At 37.5% G+C, this 27,194-nt stretch overlaps 1 protein-coding gene and 1 long non-coding RNA gene across 3 annotated transcripts in view; one reads left to right on the plus strand and one right to left on the minus strand.

Moving 5' to 3' along the window:
• LOC133613768 (uncharacterized) overlaps positions 1-497 on the minus strand; it is a 29,913-nt gene extending 29,416 nt beyond the window's left edge. The window contains exon 1 of one of the 2 annotated variants that reach the window (XR_009816496.2): positions 371-497. This is a non-coding gene — a long non-coding RNA (uncharacterized lncRNA). The remainder of the gene's footprint in view (positions 1-370) is intronic. The other variant, XR_009816495.2, reaches the window with a different exon arrangement.
• cytip (cytohesin 1 interacting protein) lies at positions 467-25,761 on the plus strand. Its single transcript, XM_061971540.2, has 8 exons — positions 467-811; positions 10,096-10,133; positions 10,221-10,275; positions 10,359-10,461; positions 17,915-18,008; positions 18,083-18,149; positions 18,215-18,281; positions 24,891-25,761. Exons 1-8 carry the CDS (start codon positions 647-649, stop codon positions 25,337-25,339), a joined length of 1,038 nt encoding a protein of 345 aa, XP_061827524.1. The 5' UTR covers positions 467-646; the 3' UTR covers positions 25,340-25,761.
• Positions 25,762-27,194: the final 1,433 nt, after the last annotated feature.

Here is a 27,194-nt window from a genome sequence, read left to right on the forward strand (position 1 = left end):
GCGGCACTCGCCTTTTGTTTATTTTTGGTTTAAGCGTTAGATACCTTATTGTGATCACGACAAACCATGTTCCCGATATCTACAAAGCAATTAGCTACCTGCTGCTACCTACTGATATGGAAGAGTTTTACACGGTTACTCTGCCGAGCTCTAGAAAGTACAGACACTCAACAACGGCACATTATTTGCTTATTATAATTACTGGTTTGCAAAAAATATTGTTTAATCCAATCAGGTGAAATTACATAATCTCCCACAGCACACTAATGCTAATGTTAATGCTAATGCTAACAATAATTAATGCTAATATTAACACTAATCATTAGTGGAACAGAGACAAGGGGATGCAATAAAAAATGTTTACACTTACACTTGTAGAAATGTAGAAAACAAAAGGTTTGAAATAAATGTTATTTTCTGGGGCGAGTGAGGTCGTGATGTGCAGGTGCACAATCACCACAAACGTCACGTGATGTCTACTTCCGCCTTGAAGCGTGTGGTCGCGCCGCGCACACGCGCACACTGACAAGAGGCCGTCAGACTTCACTGCTGTAGCGGGAGAACGAGATGCTTTGAGGCCGAGCTTTTATTCATTGTCTTCCCCCCCCCTCCGTCCAGTCGATAGTCCACCGCCACCGTCAACACCATGAACCCCGGTGGACGTCCGCCGCCAAAGGCCGGCGTGGAGAGGAACCCTGCGGAACCTTCGCCGGGGAAGAGAACTTCTCTGTGGTACCGACGCTCACTGCGGGGAAGCAACGACCAGCAGAGACAGCCGTACAACTGTGACTCTCTGCCCCGGACGGTGAAGGTGAGGCCGGCTGGCTCATGGGTGATGCTCCCTTACATTCAAGTTCATTAATTCGGCTCAAAAGTATGATTTAAACAGAAACTTGGAAATCAAACACTCATGGGTGATGCTCCTTTACGTTCAAGTTAACGGATAGGGCACCTAAAAGGGGGGTCAAACTGTGCTTTTAAGTTGTTTTCACGCAACTGTTAAACTGTATTGTACAAAAAGTGATTTTGATGTGAAACAATGTTACACCAGAGGCTTTATCTGCGAGTATTCTTACATAAAATGCATATAATCCCTCATTTACCAACAAGTGTTTGCCACAAATACCCAACATCAATTTGAGGGGCCTGGAATCTTATTTATGTAATACAAGCTACAAGTTGCATAATTTGATAGCTGTGTTTACTTTATGCTACTGCGGATTTGGATATAAACTAACGCTTCCATATTTGCTAATTTTTATGACATTGTGGTAGCACATTCTGAATGGCACATTTAGTATGGGTGCAAAGATTCGGTTTAACAACGATTCGATTCGGAATTTGTGGTTGCCAATACGATTCAGGCACAATGTTATTTTTAGAACGATGTAATCTGAAACAGTTTGGTGAGTAAAAATTAATAAAGTAACTTTTTTGCAAAAAATAAATACATTTGCATAATCCCTCATTTAGCAGCAAGTGTTTGCCACAAATACCCAACATCAACTTGTGGGGCCAGAAATCGTATTTATGTAACACAAGCTACCAGTTGCATAATTTGGTAGCTGTGTTTACTTTATGCTACTGAGGATTTGGATATAAAATAACGCTTCCACTGTAGAGGGGCTAATATTTGCTTATTTTTATGACATTGTGGTAGCACATTCTGAATGGCACATTTAGTATGGGTGCAAAGATTCGGTTTAACGACGATACGATTCGGAACTTGTGCTTGCCGATACGATTCAGGCACGATATTATTCATCTGAAACAGTTTGGTGAGCAAAGATTAATAAAGTAACATTTTAGCAAAAAAAAAAAAAATCAATCTGCATATAATCCCTCATTTACCAACAAGTGTTTGCCACAAATACCCAACATCAACTTGAGGGTCCTGAAATCTTATTTATGTAACACAAACTACCACTTGCATAATTCGATAGCTGTGTTTACGCTACTGCGGATTTGGATATAAAATAACGCTTCCACTGTAGAGGGGCTAATATTTGCTTATTTTTATGACAATGTGTTAGCACATTCTGAATGGCACATTTAGTATGGATGCAAAGATTCGGTTTAACAACGATTCGATTCGGAATTTGTGGTTGCCGATACGATTCAGGCACAATGTTATTTTTAGAACGATAATCTGAAACAGTTTGGTGAGTAAATATTAAGTAACTTTTTAGGAAAAATAATCAATCTGCATATAATCCCTCATTTATCAACAAGTGTTTGCCACAAATACCCAACATCAATTTGAGGGGCCTGAAATCTTATTTATGTAACACAAACTACCGGTTGCATAATTTGATAGCTGTGATTACGCTACTGCAGATTTGGTAATAACATAACGCTTCAACTATAGAGGGGCTAATATTTGCGTATTTTTATGACATTGTGGTAGCATATTCTGAACGGCACCTTTAGTATCGGTGCAAAGATTCGGTTTAACGATTCGATTCGGAATTTGTGGTTGCCGATACGATTCAGGCACGATATTATTCATCTGAAACAGTTTGGTGAGTAAAAATTAATAAAGTAACATTTTAGCAAAAAAAAAAAATCAATCTGCATATACCCCTTTATCAACAAGTGTTTGCCACAAATACCCAACATCAACTTGAGGGGCCTGAAATCGTATTTATGTAACACAAGCTACCAGTTGCATAATTTGATATCTATGTTTACGCTACTGCGGATTTGGATATAAAATAACGCTTCCACTGTAGAGGGGCTAATATTTGCTTGTTTTTATGACATTGTGGTAGCACATTCTGAATGGCACATTTAGTATGGGTGCAAAGATTCGGTTTAACAACGATTCGATTCGGAATTTGTGGTTGCCAATACAATTCAGGCACAATGTTATTTTTAGAACGATAATCTGAAACAGTTTGTTGAGTAAAAATTGATTAAGTAACTTTTTAGCAAAAAAAAATCAATCTGCATAATCCCTCATTTACCAGCAAGTGTTTGCCACAAATACCCAACATCAATTTGTGGGGCCAGAAATCGTATTTATGTAATACAAGCTACAAGTTGCATAATTTGATAGCTGTGTTTACTTTACGCTACTGCGGATTTGGATATAAAATAACGCTTCCACTGTAGAGGGGCTAATATTTGCTTGTTTTTATGACATTGTGGTAGCACATTCTGAATGGCACATTTAGTATGGGTGCAAAGATTCGGTTTAACAACGATTCGATTCGGAATTTGTGGTTGCCAATACAATTCAGGCACAATGTTATTTTTAGAACGATAATCTGAAACAGTTTGGTGAGTAAAAATTAATAAAGTAACTTTTTTGCAAAAAAAAAAATATATATCAATCTGCATATAATCCCTCATTTACCAACAAGTGTTTGCCACAAATACCCAACATCAATTTAAGTGGCCAGAAATCGTATTTATGTAACACAAGCTACTAGTTGCATAATTCAATAGCTGTGTTTACGCTACTGCGGATTTGGATATAAAATAACGCTTCCACTGTAGAGGGGCTAATATTTGCTTGTTTTTATGACATTGTGGTAGCACATTCTGAATGGCACATTTAGTATGGATGCAAAGATTCGGTTTCGGAATTTGTGGTTGTCGATACGATTCAGGCACGATATTATTTTTTAGAACGATACAATCTGAAACAGTTTGGTGAGTAAAATGTATTAACTTTTTAGCAAAAAAAAATAATCAATCTGCATATAATCCCTCATTTACCAGCAAGTGTTTGCCACAACATCAATTTAAGGAACCTGAAATCTTATTTATGTAACTAGTGGCATAATTCGATAGCTGTGTTTACGCTACTGCGGATTTAGATATAAAATAACGCTTGCACTGTAGAGGGGCTAATATTTGCGTATTTTTATGACATTGTGGTAGCATATTCTGAACGGCACATTTAGTATCGGTGCAAAGATTCGGTTTAACGATTCGATTCGGAATTTGTGGTTGCTGATACGATTCAGGCACAACATTATTAATCTGAAACAGTTTGGTGAGTAAAAATTAATAAAGTAACATTTTAGCAAAAAAAAAAAAAATCAATCTGCATATAATCCCTCATTTATCAACAAGTGTTTGCCACAAATACCCAACATCAACTTGAGGGGCCTGAAATCTTATTTATGTAATACAAGCTACATGTTGCATAATTTGATAGCTGTGTTTACTTTACGCTACTGCGGATTTGGATATGAAATAACGCTTCCACTGTAGAGGGGCTAAAATTTGCAAATTTTTATGACATTGTGGTAGCACATTCTGAATGGCACATTTAGTATGGGTGCAAAGATTCGGTTTAACGACGATTCGATTCGGAATTTGTGGTTGCCGATACGATTCAGGCACGATATTATTAATCTGAAACAGTTTGGTGAGTAAAAATTAATAAAGTAGCTTTTTTGCAAAAAATATATCAATCTGCTTATAATCCCTCATTTACCAACAAGTGTTTGCCACAAATACCCAACATCAATTTAAGGGGCCAGAAATCGTATTTATGTAACACAAGCTACTAGTTGCATAATTCAATAGCTGTGTTTATGCTACTGCGGATTTGGATATAAAATAACGCTTCCACTGTAGAGGAGCTAATATTTGCTTGTTTTACGACATTGTGGTAGCACATTCTGAATGACACATTTAGTATGGATGCAAAGATTCGGGTTAACAACGATTCGATTCGGAATTTGTGGTTGCCAATACGATTCAGGCACAATGTTATTTTTAGAACGATAATCTGAAGCAGTTTGGTGAGTAAAAACTGATTAAGTAACTTTTTAGCAAAAAAAAAATCAATCTGAATAATCCCTCATTTACCAACAAGTGTTTGCCACAAATACCCAACATCACTTTAAGGGGCCAGAAATCGTATTTATGTAACACAAGCTACTAGTTGCATAATTCAATAGCTGTGTTTACGCTACTGCAGATTTGGATATGAAATAACGCTTCCAATGTAGAGGGGCTAATATTTGCTTGTTTTTATGACATCGTGGTAGCACATTCTGAATGGCACATTTAGTATGGATGCAAAGATTCGGTTTAACAACGATTCGATTCGGAATTTGTGGTTGCCGATACGATTCAGGCACAATGTTATTTTTAGAACGATAATCTGAAACAGTTTGGTGAGTAAATGTTAAGTAACTTTTTAGCAAAAATAATCAATCTACATATAATCCCTCATTTACCAACAAGTGTTTGCCACAAATACCCAACATCAATTTGAGGGGCCTGAAATCTTATTTATGTAACACAAGCTACCGGTTGCATAATTTGATAGCTGTGTTTACGCTACTGCGGATTTGGATATAAAATAACGCTTCCACTTTAGAGGGGCTAATATTTGCTTGTTTTTATGACATTGTGGTAGCACATTCTGAATGGCACATTTAGTATGGATGCAAAGATTCGGTTTAACAACGAGTTGATTCGGAATTTGTGGTTGCCGATACGATTCAGGCACAATGTTATTTTTAGAACAATATAATCTAAAACAATTTGCTGAGTAAATATTAAGTAACTTTTTAGCAATAATAATCAATCTGCATATAATTCCCTCATTTATCAACAAGTGTTTGCCACAAATACCCAACATCAACTTGAGGGGCCAGAAATCTTATTTATGTAGTAACACAAGCTACAAATTGCATAATTCGATAGCTGTGTTTACGCTACTGCGGATTTGGATATAAAATAACGCTTCCACTGCAGAGGCGCTAATATTTGCTTATTTTTATGACATTGTGGTAGCACATTCTGAATGGCACATTTATTATGGGTGCAAAGATTCTGTCTAACTTCGATTCGTGGTTGCCGATATGATTCAGGCACAATATTTTTAGAACAATGCAATCTGAAACAGTTTGTTGAGTACAAATTGATTGGGTATCTTTTTAGCAAAAAAACATCTATCTGCATATAATCCCTCAAATTTGGTGAGGACAAATTGATTGGGTAAGTTTTTAGCAAAAAAAAACATCTATCTGCATATAATCCCTCATTTACCAACGAGTGTTTGCCACAAATACCCAATATCAACTTGAGGGGCCTGAAATCGTATTTATGTAACACAAGCTACCAGTTGCATAATTCGATAGTTGTGTTTTTGCTATCGTGTATTTGGATATAAAATAACACTTCCACTGTAGAGGGGCTAAAATGTGCTTATTTTTATGACATTGTGGTAGCACATTCTGAATGGCACATTTCGTATGTGTGCAAAGATTCGGTTTAACAACGATTCGATTCGGAATTTGTGGTTGCCGATACGATTCAGGCACAATATTTTTAGAACGATATAATCTGACATAAATTGGTAAGTAAAAATTGATTAAGTAACTTTTAAGCAAAAAAATAATAATTCAGAAATACTGGATACTCTGCACTGCAGGTGAAGTTTCATATAGTCTTGTTATTTCTTGTAAGGAAATTAGGTATAAATGAATTATGTATACAAACGAGCAAAAATAAGTAAACAACAATTAATGGCCAATGCATTTACATCTGATTTGAAAAACGTGCAACCAACACTAGGTTGAATTAACAAGAGGATACCTTTTCTGCTCTGATTTTCAACATTCAAGAACTGTTCAATAAAAGTACGGTAACCAACATTTTATCTGTAGATTTACCTGCTAACTCTGATTTGGTTTTTCTACATAGAAATAATACAATATTAATATCAAAAATAAAGTGCAACCAACATCTCTTTAGGTTAAATTAGCAGTAGATGTACCCGCTCCTTTTGCTGTAATACAAATGCAACATTAATGTAAAAAAAATAAGTGCTACCAAATCTCATCAGGTTAAATGAGCAGTGTTTTGATCTGCTACCACTAGTGTCCAAGGTGAAGGGCATTAAAAGCACTCTTTTGAAATACAAAAACGTATGAATTTGTCTATTGAAGCGAGCGTGCTGACTCCGTTTATATAACTCGCATCACATCCGACCTCCTATGACGTCAAGCTTGTGCCAACACTCATACTGTAGTCATGACTCGTCACCAAATACTCACTGTTTCACTATTCCCATTTTAATAAATAGCAGTGCAGTAATATTTATCTAAAGAGTAAGTGAAACCAAATCCTACTTTGAGCTGCTTTTCCATGAACGTTGCTTTTGCCTGGGCGGTCGACGTGTGCCCAATAGCGCCATAGGTGGTTGGAGACATTTGTGGTGTTGCCTTTGTATTTGACATATCCTACAAACAGTGAGCGACTTATTATGAACTTTTCTGTTTTTGCTAAAAGCCTAAGTGTTTCCAAACAATGGATCACAATAGTGTCTTCATAATTTTTCGTTCGCCTGCCTGTCTTCCCGTATTCGCCATACATGATTTGATGACTGATGGCAGCTGGTGATGATGTCACAGACGGGCAATATGCTCGCGTAAATTTTGTTTTTATTTATTAAAAAATGCTAAAAAACACTATATAAAGTCTGTCGTTTTGAAAGCCAATATTTAAATTTTTAGTATCGATAAAATCGATGAATTACCTTTTAAATTGATGTTAGATCGATATATCTTCTGGAAGGCCGACTAGCAGAGCACATATCGATTTACTTTGACTTAAGGAATATAAATCGATCTATTGATATATAGGCCTAGGCCGGGGGTCGGCAACCCGCGGCTCTTTAGCGCCGCCCTAGTGGCTCTCTGGAGCTTTTTCAAAAATGTATTAAAAATGGAAAAAGATGAGGGGAAAAAAAATATTTTTGGTTTTAATATGGTTTCTGTAGGAGGACAAACATGACACAAACCTCCCTAATTGTTATAAAGCACACTGTTTGTATTAAACATGCTTCACTGATTCAAGTATTTGGCGAGCGCCTTTTTGTCCTACTAATTTTGGCGGTCCTTGAACTCACCATAGTTTGTTTACATATATAACTTTCTCTGACTTTCTAGGACATGTTTTATGCCACTTCTTTTTCTGTCTCATTTTGTCCACCAAACTTTTAATGTTGTGCGTGAATGCACAAAGGTGAGTTTTGTTGATGTTATTGATTTGTGTGGGGTGCTAATCGGGCATATTTGGTCAAGGCATGACTGCAAGCTAATCGATGCTAACATGCTATTTAGGCTAGCTGTATGTACATATTGCATCATTATGCCTCATTTGTATGTATATTTGAGGTCATTTAGTTTCTTTTAAGTCCTCTTAATTCAATTTATATCTCATGACACACTATCTGTATGTAATATGGCTTTTAATTTTTTGCGGCTTCAGACAGATTTGTGTTTGTATTTTTGGTCCAATATGGCTCTTTTAACATTTTGGGTTGCCGACCCCTGGCCTAGGCTGATTACACATTTTCTTGAGGATACATTTACCAGCAAATTATTGCTGATAAACAATATTAATGCCATGATTTTATGAGACTGACTTAACCATTAATTATGGGGTGGCGTTCCTCGATTGTTAGAGTGACTGTGCCAGCAACTTGAGTGTTCCAGGTTCGATCCCCGCTTCGCCATTCTAGTCACTGCTGTTGTGTCCTGAGTCAAGAGACTTTACCCACTTGTTCCCAGTGCTACCCACACCGGTTTAAATGTAGCTTAGATAATGGGTTTCATTTATCGATCGATCGTTACCCCTAATATTTAGCCATCAAATAATGCTCCCACTATTGCTCGGTAGTCGCAACCTGTCCTTTACATTTCATTTTCACTGAAATTGTTATTCCTGTTTAAACTGTCCTTCCAGACGGACAACCATGTCTGCAACAAACCACCAATCAGGCCTGTATAGTTGAGTGGCCAGACGGAAGTCATTTCCTAGTAAAAAGTTTGCCAAAATGCACCTGAAATACTCTGACCATGACAAACAAAACTATCTGGTCTGATGAGACAAACTTTTTAGCATCATGTCTGGAGGAAACCAGACACCATTTTGAGGCCAGGCACTCAAAATACATTTCATTTACGGTATTTAATTCAGGCAATGACATAAAGAAGTCCAAGTTGACAACACATAATAATATAAATTAATATAGTGCATGATTGTCCAGTTTTGCCTGAAAGGGAGTGGGAAGAAGATAATTTATTTAATCCCACCCCCAGTTCTCCATTCAATGATTATTCACATGAGTTTCACTCTTACTTTGTTCAAGGATTATAATACAGATGATATATTATAGTGGCATTACCACAGGTAACAGTAATTATTACATTGTAACAATAATTTGTATCAACAATGTAGGAATAATGAATATACCAACAATGGTAATAGACAACATAGCAATAATGGTAAGGAAACATTGAGCACATGTTAATAACACTTTGAGACAGAGTACAACAGCAAATTAAAGACCCTCATCTCTATATTTGAACCAGACTCCATGTTTGTATGATAGTTTAAATCGATTAATAGTTTGGCATTGCTTGTGTTGTAAGTCCATTTTGTTCCATAGTTTTACTCCGCATACAGACACACAAAAACGTTTACGAGTGGTTTGAGCTCTCGGCAATAAGAAATGTCCAAAGCCTCTCAACATCAACAAAGTATTGAGCAAAGGCTGTGAATACTTGCATATATGTGATTGTGTTTTTTTTAATACATTTTTAAAAAGTTTTAAAAACTTTTTCACATTGTCATTTTGGGGTATTGTGTGTAGAAAAAATACATCTATTCCATTTTAGAACAAGGCTGTAACATAACAAAATGCTGAAAAAGTGAAGCGCTGTGAAAACTTTCAGGATGCTCTCTAAATTAGCTAGGGATTAGCACATTAGCTGTTTCTTCAAGAAATGAGCAGTATAATGAGTATTTCAATGTGAGGTAATTAATATTAATTAAAATATGAAACAGTAACACTAACTGTCGAAAATGTTATCGCGATTCATCATAACGGCAATCGTTACTTTCCATTTTTGGAATCAGAACGCCACTCAAACAGTGCAACCGTTGTCTTTATGCTATTTAGTGCTAATTTGTCATTAAATATGTATGGATTGAATAGTTATACAAATACCAAGAGTTATTTGTAGAGCTACTCTACTCCTGAGATACTGGTTGGAGACCCCTGCATTAGATTGTACCCATGTACTTATAGTGATTTTTGCATGTCATATTTTTCAGCCCAAACACCTCCTTGTTGACTACTCGGATCCACAACGGTAAATGAATACATAATTCATAGATGTGTGGTCATTTTCAAATAAAATGTGTATGAAAGGACACCTTTGTTCCTATATGTGGCACAGAAGCACAGTTGTCCTGGAAAAGGAAGACAATGGAACATTTGGGTTTGAAGTTCAGGTATCAACATTATTATTATTTTTTTTTATTCTGCATTTTTTGGCTTGTAGCTTTGTTTTTTATGAAGGTTTCTGTTGTTACAGACCCATGGCCTGCAGCTGCGGAGCAGCTCTGCAGTGGAGGTGTGCACGTTTGTGAGCAGGGTGGAAGACAGCAGTGCTGCAGAGAGCGCCGGTCTAACTGCAGGTGAACCACTCCCTTCCTGTAACAGTCTCATACAGACTTTTCATACATGATTGATTTCATTGCACTTTCTGGTCTCACCACACACAACATTAGATGCTCTTGCACAATTTATAATATCAAAAGCTAGCCACTTCCTGCTCTGTCACCGTATATAATGGCACATTTCCCCGGAAATTCAAAAAAACTCTCTCCCCCGTGGTGCGCTGTGGTAGTCCTAAGCTTGCAAGAAGAATGAATCCTGGCCGGACATGTGTCAGGAAGATGTAAAATGTGTTAATTAGCAAAAAAACCCAACTATTAAACAATTAGCCATCAATTTGTTTTAGTACAATGTATCAATGTATCAAATTTAAGTTTCACATAAAGTGTGGAAAAAATATTTTTTGTGAGAGGGGGTGTCTTCCATTAGGTTCTCTTCAATGTATGAGGAGCTTGATTCTAGAACCTCATGTAAAGTGACTTGGCATCATTTCTGCTGAGACTTTGTACTGTGGAAAAAAAAATGCACACACAATATATACAGTATATATATCAATGTATATGAATACAGTCTGCAGGGATACAGTCCGTAAGCACACATGATTGTATTTCTTTATTAAAAAAATAAATAAAAAAATAACCCCCCCCCCCCCAGCTTCATAACAAAGATGGAGGCGGATCGTGCAGACATGCCCATGTTTCTCTTTCTTGTACATGTACAGGCGCTTTTGGAAATCACAAATCAATACCTTAAGAGAAGGCAACGGGCGATTGCAGCTATTTGGGATACGACATATTGTGATTTTACTTACCGGAAAACGTGGTCCCTTCGTCCAGTGGATGTGATCGTGATAGGCAGTGTGTGACTACAAATATTGCTTTATGGATGTGACTGTGAAATGGCCAGGCAGCGTGCATGATACCCGAATCTTCACTAACTCCGCCATTAGTGTGCAGCTGAAAGATGGAACCATCCCCTCGTGTCCCAAACAGTTTTTTGCATTGTCTACTTTCTCATGTCCAATAAAGATTTGATTAATGTATGATGGCTCAGGTGTGATTGACTACAATAGGGCCCCACAGCACACTGGATTCCAGTTAATTGAAATACCACAACACTGGATATTGTTCAAAGGAGATACATTTTAATTTAAAAACTTGTTCACAAAACAGCAAACAAATGTGAAATGCACAGCAAACTATTTACAATATAGCTCTTTTAAATAACTTCACAGTGAAGTAAAGTCATCTACTGGAGAGCTTGGAGCAGATGGACGCTTTTTTCTTTTTTTTCCCGCATGCGTACTAGGTCGCGTTGCGCAATGGGATGGAGAGGGGCGGGGGTCTTAAACGGTGGCATTGTTGTGTGTGGACACGGATAAGGTTAGGTGTAATTTACCCTGGATAAACTTGCCCCGTTTTCACTCAGGTTTTCCAGGGTTAATCCCACCTAACCTTATCCTTGTCCACACACACACACAAAACGGTCGTTTAAGACCCCCTCCCCCTCAGTCCGCCGGCGCAACGCGACCTAATACGCATGCCCGGAAAATGCACGCGTCATAGTCACCTCCAGTGTTGCTTTGTGTGCAAGTTCTTCAATTTAATTTATCTGAACAACATCCAGTGTTGTGGTATTTCAATGAACTGGAATCCAGTGTGCTGTGGGGCCCTATTGTAGTGAATCACACCTGAGCCATCATAAATTAATCAAATCTTTAATAAACACGTGAAAGTACACAATGTGACAAAGAACATTTTACATCAATCAATCTAGGGATCTAGATATCTGGTCAGGACACTCCTCACTCTTTTGCCTTCACTTTCATTGTCCATTCGTTTTTGGTGACTTTATATACTCTGGACCTAGACGTTGAGTCCGTGACATACATGGCGGACAATAACTGATACAGTCTGTTTTGCCAATCCAAATGCATTTGCCGTTTTCCATAGTTAGTCTTCCCTCGTCGGCCAGGTAATACAAAGCACACGCTACCTTTTTATCACATCCACGGGAGCCTGCATTCTCGTTGACTCTTCTTCGACAAATAGACAAAGTTTTTCGGTAAGTAGAATCACAGCTGATGACTCTGCTTCATTGATCAACATATCTTCAAATTAGCATCATAACTACTTGAAGTAGTTGACAGGCATAGTCTAAGGGGGTTCAAAGGTTGGAATTCTCTTAGTTAGGAGTAAGTACAAAATATTAAAGGGGGAAAAATGGAAGAATTACAAATATAGTTGTGGTCATTTTAGAGCATTACAAAAGATAATGTGAAGATAACCACAGAGCCAGAAATGGAAGTTATTGTGATGCAGACAAGCAGTACATCCTGGTTCCTCAGTATAATATGGCTGAAGGGACAATAAGTTAGTATTTATGCATACTTTACCCACCTGCTCCCAGTGCCACCCACACTGGTTTAAATGTCACTTAGATATTGGGGTTCCCTATGTAAAAGCGCTTTGAGTCACTAGAGAAAAGCGCTATATAAATATAAATTCACTTCACTTCAAAGGGCTGGGCAATATGGCTAAACAGGGCAGCACGGTGAAACAGTGGTTAGTGCATGTGCCTCACAATACAAAGGTCCTGGGTTCGATCCCCAGGCTGAGATAGGTTCCAGCACTCCCCCACGACCCCGATAGAAAATGGATGGATGGATATCAGTCAATTTCGATAATTGTTGATATTTTTTATGACCTATCTACAACAATGATCAGAAGGAAAATATATTAGATCTAAATATATTTTTTCAAAAATGTAACCTTCCTCTGAATATAATAATCCCCTCTGCTATAAAGGGTGAAAGGAGAAGAAATGTCACTTATGTAAATACAATTCTAAAAACACATTGTGAACGATGGGCAAAATTCCGAAAAAGTGCTCTTGCCCTTTGACAATAACCTCTTAAAATACGGAATATGTAAGAAATGCTTAATAAAGTGTAAAAATATACTGAAAAGTGTGAAAATGTAAGTCTAAATAAACATGAGAAGAACTACTTTCTGCAGCTTTAGTGCCCGCGCTGCTCAAGAGTGAGCTGAGCACTTTCCCTGTTGTATCGGCAATTTATTAGCTCTGCAGCACTCATTTTTAGTTTGTCTTCGCACTCCATGCAAAGAGTGAACCGCGAGACGCTACTGAGTGCCTTTGTTCATCCAAACAACCTTTCTTCGCCACTTCCTGTTTCTTCTGACTAAGAAAAAAAAATATATTGAGCATTTATCCAACACAGTTTTGGTTGATATTGATAACGTGTCTAACAGAATATGTATGGCTATCGTTTTGTCGCCCAGCGCTATTTAGATAGAATAGAATAGAAAGTACTTTATTGATCCCTGGGGGAAATTCAGCACCACAGTTCGCTCACAATAGACAATAAACACTTAGGTATTCTTTACATGTGAATAATATAAATACAGTCTATTAAACAGCATTATTCACATGCGAATAACATAAATACAGTCTATTATACAGCATTATTCACAGGTGAATAACATAAATACAGTCTATTATACAGCATTATTCACATGTGAATAATATAGTCTATTATACAGCATTATTCACATGTGACTGATATAAATACAGTCTATTATACAGCATTATTCACATGTGAATAATATAAATACAGTTTATTATACAGCATTATTCACATGTGAATAATATAAATACAGTCTATTATATAGCATTATTCACATGTGAATAATATAAATAGTATATTATACAGCATTATTCATATGTGAATAATATAGATACAGTCTATTATACAGCGTTATTCACATGTGAATAATATAAATACATTATACATTTACAGTACATGTACAGTCAAAAGGAACATATGTGTAAAGGCTAACGTCTCAAGCACTTATAGATGTCAGTCACCACGTCCACGTAAGTCACGTGTCTTCAAATTATGGATGAGTACACAATTAACATGTAAACTGCTTTTTACACTTGTATGGCATTTGATCTCATCTGATTTAAAGTTCCGATTCGATACTTTGACAATAGGTTATAGAATTTAAAATGTTTTGTAGCAAGTAACTAAAGTAAACACAATAACATCATTTTATGAAGCTAATCTTTTTACATTTAGAATGTGTTACTTTAGTTAATCAGATGATGTACTAATAAATATGCGGTATTGAATGCTGCATACAATTTTTTTTTTTAAACAATAAGGTTTCTAGTGCACGCTAACTAAACAAAAACAAAACTTACCTTTTAATCTTTTCAGTTTTGCCCACAAAGCATTACTGTATCCAGAGACTTACTCCCCGAGTTTTTAAACGATAACAAAAACAACCCACAAATAATAGAGTGAAATACAAATGAGGCAACAAGAGAAGTATCCCACACTTCTCTTTTGGAAAGTAAATATGTACAGCAAATATGGGCATCTACATCAACTACCGTATTTTTCGGATTAAAAGTCACAGTTTTTTTCATAGTTTGGCCGGGAGTGCGACTTATACTCCGGAGCGACTTATGTGTGAAATTATTAACACATTACCGTAAAATATCAAATAATATTATTTATCTCATTCCCGTAAGAGACGAGGCGAATGTCAGCAATCGTCACACACACGTCAAGCAATAAAAATTTGGCGGGGGAGGGTCATGGCAGAAGTGCATTGTGCGTCATGGCAGAAGTGCATTGTGGGTCATGGGATGCTACCTGCTACTACGTCCGTAGCTATAAAAATGGATCATTTCAACATTGGAAGTAACTTATAAAAACTGAGAAGGGCTGAACAAAAATGGCACTGAAAAGGAAATCATATACTGCAGATTACAAGCTGGACGTCGTGAAATATGCAGCAGAAAACGGCAAGAGGAAGCGGCGCATACCTTTGGAGTTGGCAGAGTTGTTTAGAAGTGACACAGAGGAAGGAGATTTCATGGGATTTAGCGATTAGGAGTGACAGATTGTTTGGTAAACGTATAGCATGTTCTATATGTTGTAGTTATTTGAATGACTCTTACCATAATATGTTACGTTAACATACCAGGCACGTTCTCAGTTGGTTATTTATGCCTCATACAACGTACACTTATTCAGCCTGTTGTTCACTATTCTTTATTTTAAATTGCCTTTCAAATGTCTATTCTTAGTGTTGGATTTTATCAAATACATTTCCCCCAAAAATGCGGCTTATACTCGAGTGCGACATATATGTTTTTTTCCTTCTTTATAATGCATTTTCGGCCGATGCGACTTATACTCCGGAGCGATTTATAATCCGAAAAATACGGTATATGGTTTGCCTGAGTAGCTGGATAGGACAAAAAAAATAAGAAAATGAGAAGTAATATAATGTATTGTAGCCTCCAGAAGAAGGCGCACAAAGTGTGACGCTATTTTAAATTTTTATTACCAATCTTGTAACAGCTGGCACAATTCCAACAAACACTTTCTTCTCTGTGCTTCCCCCGACACACTACAACACTTTGTCATTCTTCGCCGGGCCGCTTTTAGGCATGGGTGGTGTGTTTGGGATCATCGGAAAATATAATATCAAATCAAAACCACACAAACATATAACATTACGTCCAGAAGGTCGTCACAGTATGAATGGATGTGTTATGTTATATAATATTATTTGCGCACTATTGACAAGTGATGCACTGAAAATTCGGCCACCGAAAAAAGACTTTGATCACAGCCACAAAAAAAAAGCCAAACCGGGTGTTTTGACGTAAACATTGTCTGGAGCATAGTCAGCATGTCTGCGATGTGGATGTAAGATTAATATATCCAAGATATACCCGCGAACAGCCATCTACAAAATGTGCAAATATTAAGGACATATATATGTTATATGTTAATACTAATTAATAATAACATATTTGTTTTTAAATGTATGTATGCATGTTTTGAGCCTTTTTTAAAGAATATCACATCATCATAGCAAATTATGCAAATCATGCAATTACATCATATTGACCACGCCCTAATCCCACACCTCCACCGCCACAGGTATTTTGGCAATCTGGGGAAATCCTGGAAATGTAATTGTGCCACGTTGAGAGAGTTTGAGTTTGAGTTTATTTGGAACATGCAAGCATACAACATGATACATCACAATTTCCAGTTTCTCTTTTCAACATGTTGGAAAAGGAGTAGGAAGAAGCAGAGTTTATTTAATCCTACCGCTTTTCTTTTATATAACAGTTGCTAAAACTTTTGGTCACTTCCTGTTCTCAATTTATTCACAATATACTCCTTAAGTAGCACAATAAAAATAAATAAATAATACTCGGTGAAGTAAGTTACATTTCATATGGTGAGATGAGTAAATTGAAATAATGAATGAATGGATGGATGAAATAAATTCAGAATGTTTATCATGGTCCTTCTTCTTTGTACTTTGTAAACACTTTAAGTTTGAAGAGTTTCTTGAAGTGGATCATATTAGTACTTTGTTTGAATGTTTTGCTTAATCCATTCTATCATTTAATTCCACATACAGATATACTGAAGGTCTTAAGTGTTGTACGTGCATACAAATGTTTTAAATTACATTTTTCTCTAAGATTATATTTTTTTTGAGAAGAAATGTTGTATATTCTTGGCTAGCAGGTTATAGTTTGCTTTGTGTATAATTTTAGCTGTTTGCAAATTCACTATGTCGTGGAATTTCAGTATTTTCGATTCAATGAATAAAGGGTTTGTATGTTCTCTATATCCAACATTATGTATTATTTTAACTGATCTTTTTTGTAACACCGTTAGTGAATGAAATGTACATTTGTAGTTATTTCCCCATATTTCTGCACAATAACTCAGATATGGTAACACTAGCGAGCAGTAGAGAATATGAAGTGACTTTTGGTCTAGAACATGTTTTGCTTTATTCATTATTGACGTGTTTCTTGCTAATTTATGTTGTATATTTTTTACATGAGATTTCCAGTTAAATTTATCACCAAAGTGTATCCCCTTTTGAAGGAATTTTTCCTGTGATTACAATCTTCAGCCATGTAAACACTGGGACACAGCTGTGGTAAAGATCGACTGGGCTCGGCAGCTCATCAGTTGATCCATGATGGTAAATATTGGCCCGATCCAATCCCATAATACAGATCGAGACATCTCTAGTTGTAACACCTTTTTTCTGGCCCTGATGTGGGATCTGAGCCGAGGGTGTTGTTGTGGCTTGTGCAGCCCTTTGAGACACTTGTGATTTAGGGCTATGTAAATAAACATTGATTTGAAAGGTGTCACTTGTCTCATACCCAACTCCCCTTCTGTGTTGGAACTTGCTGCCAACAATGGTTGTAAGTCTTTTCATTCTATCTACTGCCTCGTTCTTGTCTGAGCACTGACTGCTTGTTGCAGAACCTGCCCTTGGCCGAGTCCGAGCTGTAATGTTGTATTTGATCTCATTTGATTGTGTGTGTGAAGCGTAATCATTGCTCTACATTTATTGTTCTCACTTCTGTTTCCTTTTCTTGTTACGACAGGAGATGTTATCATCAGCATCAACGGGGCCAGCATTGAAGGATGCTCTCATCAGCACATTCTCGATCTAATAGGAGGATCAACCAACAGATTGAAGTAAGCGAACGTCCTACGATGCAACTGCCCGACCATGAAGGACGCTCACTGTGTGTGTTCTTCATCCATCCCAGGATGGAGACCGTGTGCGGGAGTGTGGTGAAGTGGATTGAGCTGGAGAAGAGGGTGAAAATGTTGAAGGTGCGTCTGATGATCACGCTCGAAAGCAGGACCACAAGCGTGTTGTTTTCTTTTTGTCTGCGCAGCAATCATTGCGTGAGAAACTGGTGGAGCTGCAAGCGCTTACGTTACAGGAACAACGCCTAATTCAAGGTGAGCGCGCTGCCCCAGCTGTCAAACCACAGCACTTCCTTTCTCACAAGTCGACACAAAAACAATCGAGTGGAAGTTAAAGTGTGAACACCGCGCTTCACTTTTTCCACTTTTGTTATGTTACATCCATTTTTGTCCTAAAAATATCTACAGACAATACCTTATAGCAGTGGTTCTCAAATGGGGGTACGCGTACCCCTGGGGGTACTTGAAGGTATGCCAAGGGGTACGTGTGATTTTTTTTTTTTTAAATATTGTAAAAATAGCAACAATTCAAAAATCCTTTATAAATATATTTATTGAATAATACTTCAACAAAATATGAATGTAAGTTCATAAACTGAACATCAAATCAAGTAGGCTATTCCATTCATTACAATGCAACAATGCAATATTCAGTGTTGACAGCTAGATTTTTTGTGGACATGTTTCATAAATATTGATGTTAAAGATTTCTTTTTTTGTGAAGAAATGTTTAGAATTAAGTTCATGAATCCAGATGGATCTCTATTACAATCCCCAAAGAGGGCACTTTAAGTTGATGATTACTTCTATGTGTAGAAATCTTTATTTATAATTGAATCACTTGTTTATTTTTTAACAAGTTTTTAGTTATTTTTATATCTTTTTTTTCCAAATGGTTCAAGAAAGACCACTACAAATGAGCAATATTTTGCACTGTTATACAATTTAATAAATCAGAAACTGATGACGTGCTGTATTTTACTTCTTTTTCTCTTTTTTTCAACCAAAAATGCTTTGCTCTGATTAAGGGGTACTTGAATTAAAAAAATGTTCACAGGGGGTACATCACTGAAAAAAGGTTGAGAACCACTGCCTTATAGTGTTAAAAGTTGTATTTTTTGAATAGTTGCACATTTATTAAAACAAAAAAAGTCAAAAGTTTACATACACTTGTAAAGAACATAATGTCATGGCTGTCTTGAGTTTCCAATCATTTCTACAACTCTTATTTTTTTGTGATAGAGTGATTGGAGCACATGGTGTTCCTGGGATTAAAGGCCTCACCTTTTCTCCTCCAAACATATTGCTGGGTATTGTGGCCAAACAGCTCCATTTTTGTGTCATCTGACCACAGAACTTTCCGCCAGAAGGTCTTATCTTTGTCCATGTGATGTCAGATGAAACAAAAAAAAGAGTTGTAGAAATGGTTGGAAACTCAAGACAGCCATGACATTATGTTCTTTACAAGTGTATGTAAACTTTTGATCGCGACTGTACATACGTATTCACAGCCTTAATACTGTGTTGAATCACCTTTGGCAGCAATTACAGCCTCAAATCTTTTTGATTACGATGCCACACGCTTGGCACACCTATCTTTGGGCAGTTTTTCCCATTCCTCTTTGCAGCACCTCTCAAGCTCCATCAGGTTTTAAATTTTTAATTAGTATTCACACCCTCTTTGTTTATTGTGGCTATTTGCTAGAGAAAAGTTCATTTAATTTTTCATTATCGTACACTTGGTACCCAGTTTTGACAGAAAAAAACTGACATGTAGAATTGTTTGCAAATGTATTAAAAATAAAACAAACATCACATGCATAAATATTTACTCAATACTTTGTTGATGCACCTTTGGCAGAAATTACAGCCTCAAGTTTTTTTAATACAAAGCCACAAGCTTGGCTCGTCTATCTTTGGGCAGTTTTGCCCATTCCTCTTTGCAGCACCTCTCAAGCTCCATCAGGTTGTATCAAGGTGTTGGTATTCATCCAGGATGTGTCTGTACATTGCTGCATTCATCTTAGTCTAGTCAGGGAGGTGACCAAGAACCCGACGGTCACTCTGTCAGAGCTACAGCATTCCTCTGTGGAGAGAGGAGAACCTTCCAGAAGGACAACCAGCAATCCAGCAATCAGACCTGTATGGTAGTGTCCAAACGGAAGCCATTTTTTAAGTAAATGTTTGAAAAAATGCACTTAAAAGACTCTCAGGCCATGAGAAACTAAATTCTCTGATCTGATGAGACAAAGATTGAACTCTTTGGCGTGAATGCCAGGCGTCATGTTTGGAAAAAAACCAGGCACCGCTCATCACCAGACCAATACCATCCTTACAGTGAAGCATGGTGGTGGCAGCATCATGCTGTGGGGGTATTTATCAGCTACAGGAACTGTGAGACTGGTCAGGATAGAGGGAAATATGAATGCAGCAATGTACAGAGACATCCTGGATGAAAACCAATGCTTTCCATCCAACCTGATAGAGCCCAAAGAGGAATGGGCGAAACTGCCAAAAATAGACTTAGACTTAGTTTTATTGTCATTCAAATTTGAACTTTACAGTACAAATAAGAACAGAATTTTGTTGCATTAGCTCATGGTAGTGCAGGATAAAAAAGCAATAAGGTGCATATATAAATAAATAGGTTACTGTACAGATAAATATATTGCACTTTTGCATATGCATCCACGTTTATGGATGTATGTTATATTGTCTTTATATTCCAGTCAGTTCATCCATTTTTGGGGGGAATTGAGGGGATTATTATGATGTGTTCAAGAGTCTTACGGACTTCGGGAAGAAGCTGTTACAGAACCTGGAGGTTCTGCTACGTAGGCTGCGGAACCTCCTTCTAGAGTCCCGCAGTGAAAACAGTCCTTGGTGGGGGGTGGGAGGATTCTCTACAGATTTTCTGAGCCCTGGTCAGGCAGCGGCTTTTTGCGATCTCCTGGATAGGAGGAAGAGGAGTCCTGGTGATCTTTTCTACCGTCCTCACCACTCTCTGCAGAGACTTCCAGTGTGAGGCATTGCAGGCTCCAGTCCAGACAGAGATGCTGTTGGTCAGTAGATTCTCTATAGTGCCTCTGTAGAATGTGGTGTACCAAGCTTGTGGTATTGTATTAAAAATTACCTCAGGCTGTAATTGCTGCCAAAGGTATTGAGTATATGCTGTAAATATTTTTGTACATGTGATTTTTTTATTTATTTTATTTTTTTAAATTTGCAGAATAAAAAACAACTTTATAGGCTATACAATTTTGAGGACAAAAATAGATTTATTCCATTTTGGAATACGGTAGTAAGTAGGGTTGTACGGTATACCGGTATTAGTATAGTACCGCGATACTAATAAATCATATTCATTACTATACCGCCCCTAAAAAGTACCGGCCCTTCAAATACCACGCTTCCGTCGTCGTCACGTCTTGTCATTGCTGGTTTACGAGCAGAGGAGCATGTTCAGCAGCGCACACACACACACAGAGTACCTACAAGCAGACACAGTGTGTAGACAGAAAAGGGAAAACGGACGCATTTTGGCTTAAAAAGTAAAGATAAAGGTGAAGTTATAACACTGAAACGCCCTCAGGAAGAGGTGCTTAAAGACATGGCTAGCTAGCTAGTGGCTAACGTCCATCCCCGGTCTGCAGTGTTGTAGCTACTTCTAAATCACTAATCCTCGCCTCCATGACGACAAATAAAGTACGTTTCTTACACGTATCATTATCACTGCAGGACGAGGAATAGCTAAACATGCTTCACTACACACCGTAGCTCACCGGCGTCACAATGTAAACAAACGCCATTGGTGGATCTACACCTGACATCCACTATAATGATACCAAGTACAGGCACATATCTAGTCGATACTACTATGATTACATCGATATTTTTTGGCATCACATCTTTTAAAAAAACAAGTATATTATGTTTATAAACTCAGGAAATATGTCCCTGGACACATGAGGACTTTGAATATGACCAATGTATGATCCTGTAACTACTTGGTATCGGATTGATACCTCAATGTGTGGTATCATCCAAAACTAATGTAAAGTATCAAACAAGAGAATAATACGTGATTACCGTATTTTTCGGACTATAAGTCGCAGTTTTTTTCATAGTTTGGCCGGGGGTGAGACTTATACTCAGGAGTGACTTATGTGTGAAATTATTAACACATTAGCGTAAAATATCAAATAATATTATTTAGCTCATTCACGTAAGAGACTAGACGTATAAGATTTCATGGGATTTAGCGATTAGGAGAGACACATTGTTTGGTAAACGTATAGCATGTTCTATATGTTATAGTTATTTGAATGACTCTTACCATAATATGTTACGTTAACATACCAGGCACGTTCTCAGTTGGTTATTTATGCCTCATATAACGTACACTTATTCAGCCTGTTGTTCACTATTCTTTATTTATTTTAAATTGCCTTTCAAATGCATACCTGCCAACTACTCCGGTTTTCCCGTAATTAGTACGGTTTTCATCAATCTATTCCGGGTTACGGTTGCAGTGATGAAAAATACGGTTTTTCATTCATTAAAAAAAAAAAATTTTTTAAATGCGCGAGGCTATTTATAGCACCGCTGCCAAGCACGAGGCACCTGTTGCCATTGTTTCCAAACGAGCGAACGATCATGGAATCAGCCGGAGAAACATCGCAAACGAGTCTTAAACCGAAAAGAAAACCGCAGTCATTCCGTAAAGAATATTCAAAAGCCTATCCGGGAATAATTATCCGTTCCAAAAAGGGTGAAAACTACGCGAATTTCACCTTGTGCAGACAAGATTTTTCGATCGGACACGGAGGAATTAGCGATGTAAAAGACCACGTTGGGACAAAAAAAACACAAGTCTAATGCCGTTGCTAGCGATACAAGTGGAAAACTTTCAACGTTTTGCGGATTTTAGCCACAAAAAGGTAATGACACCAATGTTATCTATTGGAATTGTTTAGTACTGTTATACTGTTAAAAGTGTTTATACTACTTATGCTTTCAAGTCCAAGTTGAAGAAATCTTGTTAAATGTTGACAGCATAACTACCAAAATACAGATGTATGTCCTTAATATTTTTGCAGTGCTATTTCTGTTGAAAAGTTAAAATGATTACATTAGAGATGTGATGTGCCACTTTTCAAGTGTCTGATGGCTTAAATTAATTTTCATTAATTTTTCATATTTTGAATTCTTTTGAAAGGCTTACAAAAAAACTACATTTGAATTGTAATTCCATGCTATTGACAGGACTATTAATTTTAATGAAGTTAGCTTACCATGTTTACAGTATGATAATTGTGATAGAAATGTGAATTTTAGGCACAGAATATTTTTTACAATTGAACAAGGCAGTAGATTATACAAGCTTGGACAGAAAGTTAATAATGACACCAATTTTTTTTTTAATGGAATTGTTTAGTACTGTTTTACCATTTGTTTACTGTAAAAAGTGTTTATGCTGTTTATACTTTCAATTAACAAATTGAAGTCTTGTGAAAGGTTGACAGGATAACTGGCATTAACTGTCAAAATAATTTCAAACTATTGAAGTTAGCTTACAGAATCAACATGTCAATCAACCCATATGATTTTTGCTGTAATATTTTTGTTTTGAAAAGTCACTGTGACTGATAGAAAAGTGATGGTTTTAGCAACATTTTAACCTGTCTGAATGCTAATAATCATTTTGCGTCGGGGGGCGAAGCCTGAACCCCCCACCAGGACTTTGTCCTGGACCTACCGGGGCCTGCGGCCCCTGGACCCTGGCTACTAGGTTTTTCTGATTTCAAAAGTTGGCAGGTATGCAAATGTCTATTCTTGGTGTTGGGTTTTATCAAATTAATTTCCCCCAAAAATGCGACTTATACTCTACTGCGACTTATATATGTTTTTTTTCTTCTTTATTATGCTTTTTCGGCCGGTGCGACTTATACTCCGGAGCGACTTATACTCCGAAAAATACGGTAGTCTTTTCTCTAAGATAGGGTTATCACTTTTGCATTCCGACGTCCCAATTAGGGCCTCTTTCCTATGAGAAGTGATCCAATACACCTGCTAATGTCAAAATGCAGGGCGTTGTCTTATGTGCTCAAACTGAAATACCACCATTTACTTAAACTTGGTGGTTTGCTTTCTCCAAGATGAACATAATACAGTAGCGTAGTAGGCCTAAGTATTCATTAAAAACAAGGCAGAGGTTTTATAAAAACAAATACATTTCCCCCAAAAATGCGACTTATACTCCAGTGCGACTTATATATGTTTTTTTCCTTCTTTATTTTGCATTTTTTGGCAGGTGCGACTTATACTCCGAAAAATACGGTATTACATTTTAACAGAAGTGTAGATAGAACATGTTAGAAGACAAAGTAAGCAGATATTAACAGTAAATGAACAAGTGGATTAATAATTCATTTTCTACCACTTGTCCTTAATAATGTTGACAAAATAATAGGTAGAGAAATGACACAATATGTTATTGCATATGTCAGCAGACTAATTAGGAGTCTTTGTTTGTTTATTTACTAATAAAAGACAAGTTGTCTTGTATGTTCACTATTTTATTTAAGGACTAAATTGCAATAAGAAACATGTTTAATGTACCCTAAGCTTTTTTTGTTCAAATAAAGCCAATAATGCCATTTTTTGTGGTCCCCTTTATTTAGAAAAGTACAAAAAAGTATTGAAATAATTTTAGTACCGGTACCAAAATATTGGTATTGTTACAACACTAGTAGTGGAAAAAGTGAAGCGCTGTGAATACTCTCCGGATGCTCTGTACTTGCGTTATGTGAGATGGAGTTCCCCCTGTTGCGTTTTTACTCGCATGGACTCTTTTGTCTGCAGGTCACCCGAAAGAAAACGGCCTCTCAACCGATTCCTCCGAAGTTGCCAGCTCCCCCAGAAACCCCCTCAGCCTCCGCTTCTCCAGCGACAGCAGCTGCAGGAGCGGGCTGACAGACGACAGCGACCAAGGCAGCGTCTTCGGCGATCCGAGCTCGCCCAGCCCCTGCAGCGCAGCCAGCGGCACCCAGGAGGAGCACTTCTTCTCGCGGAGATTCTCCTTAACCGCCGGCAACCATTTGCAACACGTCGCCGGCCATTCCAGTAGCTCCAGCCTGGCCAGCAGCAGCAACAGCAGCATCAGCTCCCAGTCGCCAACATGGAACGAAACCAGGATCTCCTCTTTGTTCGGCACCCTGCCCAGGAGAGGCAAACGGACCAATGTTCGGAAAAACATCCTTAAGTTGATCCCCGGACTGCAACAGCGATCGGTTGAAGAAGAGGAGCCTTAAAGGGGACTAAAAGTGTGTTTTCTGGACGTTATTACATGTCAATTCTAAGAAGAGGAGGAGGAGGAGCCTTAAAGGGGGCTAAAAGTCTGTTTTCTGGACGTTATTACATGTCAATTCTAAGAAGAAGAGCCTTAAAGGGGGCTAAAAGTCTGTTTTCTGGATGTTATTACATGTCAATTCTAAGAAGAAGAGGAGCCTTAAAGGGGGCTAAAAGTGTTTTCTGGATGTTATTACATGTCAATTCTAAGAAGAAGAGCCTTAAAGGGGGCTAAAAGTCTGTTTTCTGGATGTTATTACATGTCAATTCTAAGAAGAAGAGAAGCCTTAAAGGGGGCTAAAAGTCTGTTTTCTGGACGTTATTACATGTCAATTCTAAGAAGAAGAAGAAGAGGAGGGAGGAGCATTAAAGGGGGCTAAAAGTCTGTTTTCTGGATGTTATTACATGTCAATTCTAAGAAGAAGAGGAGGAGGAGCCTTAAAGTGGGCTAAAAGTCTGTTTTCTGGATGTTATTACATTTCAATTCTAAAAAGAAGAGGAGCCTTAAAGGGGGCTAAAAGTCTGTTTTCTGGATGTTATTACATGTCAATTCTAAGAAGAAGAGGAGGAGCCTTAAAGGGGGCTAAAAGTCTGTTTTCTGGACGTTATTACATGTCAATTCTAAGAAGAAGAAGAAGAGGAGGGAGGAGCATTAAAGGGGGCTAAAAGTCTGTTTTCTGGATGTTATTACATGTCAATTCTAAGAAGAAGAGGAGGAGGAGCCTTAAAGTGGGCTAAAAGTCTGTTTTCTGGATGTTATTACATGTCAATTCTAAAAAGAAGAGGAGCCTTAAAGGGGGCTAAAAGTCTGTTTTCTGGATGTTATTACATGTCAATTCTAAGAAGAAGAGGAGGAGGAGCCTTAAAGTGGGCTAAAGGTCTGTTTTCTAGATGTTATTACATGTCAATTCTAAGAAGAAGCGGAGCCTTAAAGGGGGGTAAAAGTCTGTTTTCTGGATGTTATTACATGTCATATCTAAGAAGAAGAGGAGCCTTAAGGGGGGATAAAAGTCTGTTTTCTGGACGTTATTACATGTCAATTTTAAGAAAAAGAAGAGCCTAAAAGGGGGCTAAAAGTCTGTTTTCTGGATGTTATTACATGTCAATTCTAAGAAGAAGAAGAGGAGCCTTAAAGGGGGCTAAAAGTCTGTTTTCTGGATGTTATTACATGTCAATTCTAAGAAGAAGAGGAGGAGGAGCCTTAAAGGGGGCTAAAAGTCTGTTTTCTGGACGTTATTACATGTCAATTCTAAGAAGAAGAGCCTTAAAGGGGGCTAAAAGTCTGTTTTCTGGATGTTATTACATGTCATATCTAAGAAGAAGAGGAGCCTTAAAGGGGGATAAAAGTCTGTTTTCTGGATGTTATTACATGTCAATTCTAAGAAGAGGAGCCTTAAAGGGAGCTAAAAGTCTGTTTTGTGGATGTTATTACATGTCAATTCTAAGAAGAAGAGGAGCCTTAAAGGGAGCTAAAAGTCTGTTTTGTGGATGTTATTACATGTCAATTCTAAGAAGAAGATGAGCCTTAAAGGGGACTAAAAGTCTGTTTTCTGGACATTATTACATGTCAATTCTAAGAAGAAGAAGAAGAGGAGGAGGAGCCTTAAAGGGGGCTAAAAGTCTGTTTTCTGGACGTTATTACATGTCAATTCTAAGAAGAAGAAGAAGAGGAGGAGGAGCCTTAAAGGGGGCTAAAAGTCTGTTTTCTGGACGTTATTACATGTCAATTCTAAGAAGAAGAAGAAGAGGAGGAGGACCCTTAAAGGGGGCTAAAAGTCTGTTTTCTGGACGTTATCTCATGTCAATTCTAAAGAGTGG

The sequence above is a fragment of the Nerophis lumbriciformis genome, linkage group LG13 (assembly GCF_033978685.3).
Source record: "Nerophis lumbriciformis linkage group LG13, RoL_Nlum_v2.1, whole genome shotgun sequence".
NCBI lineage: Eukaryota > Metazoa > Chordata > Actinopteri > Syngnathiformes > Syngnathidae > Nerophis > Nerophis lumbriciformis.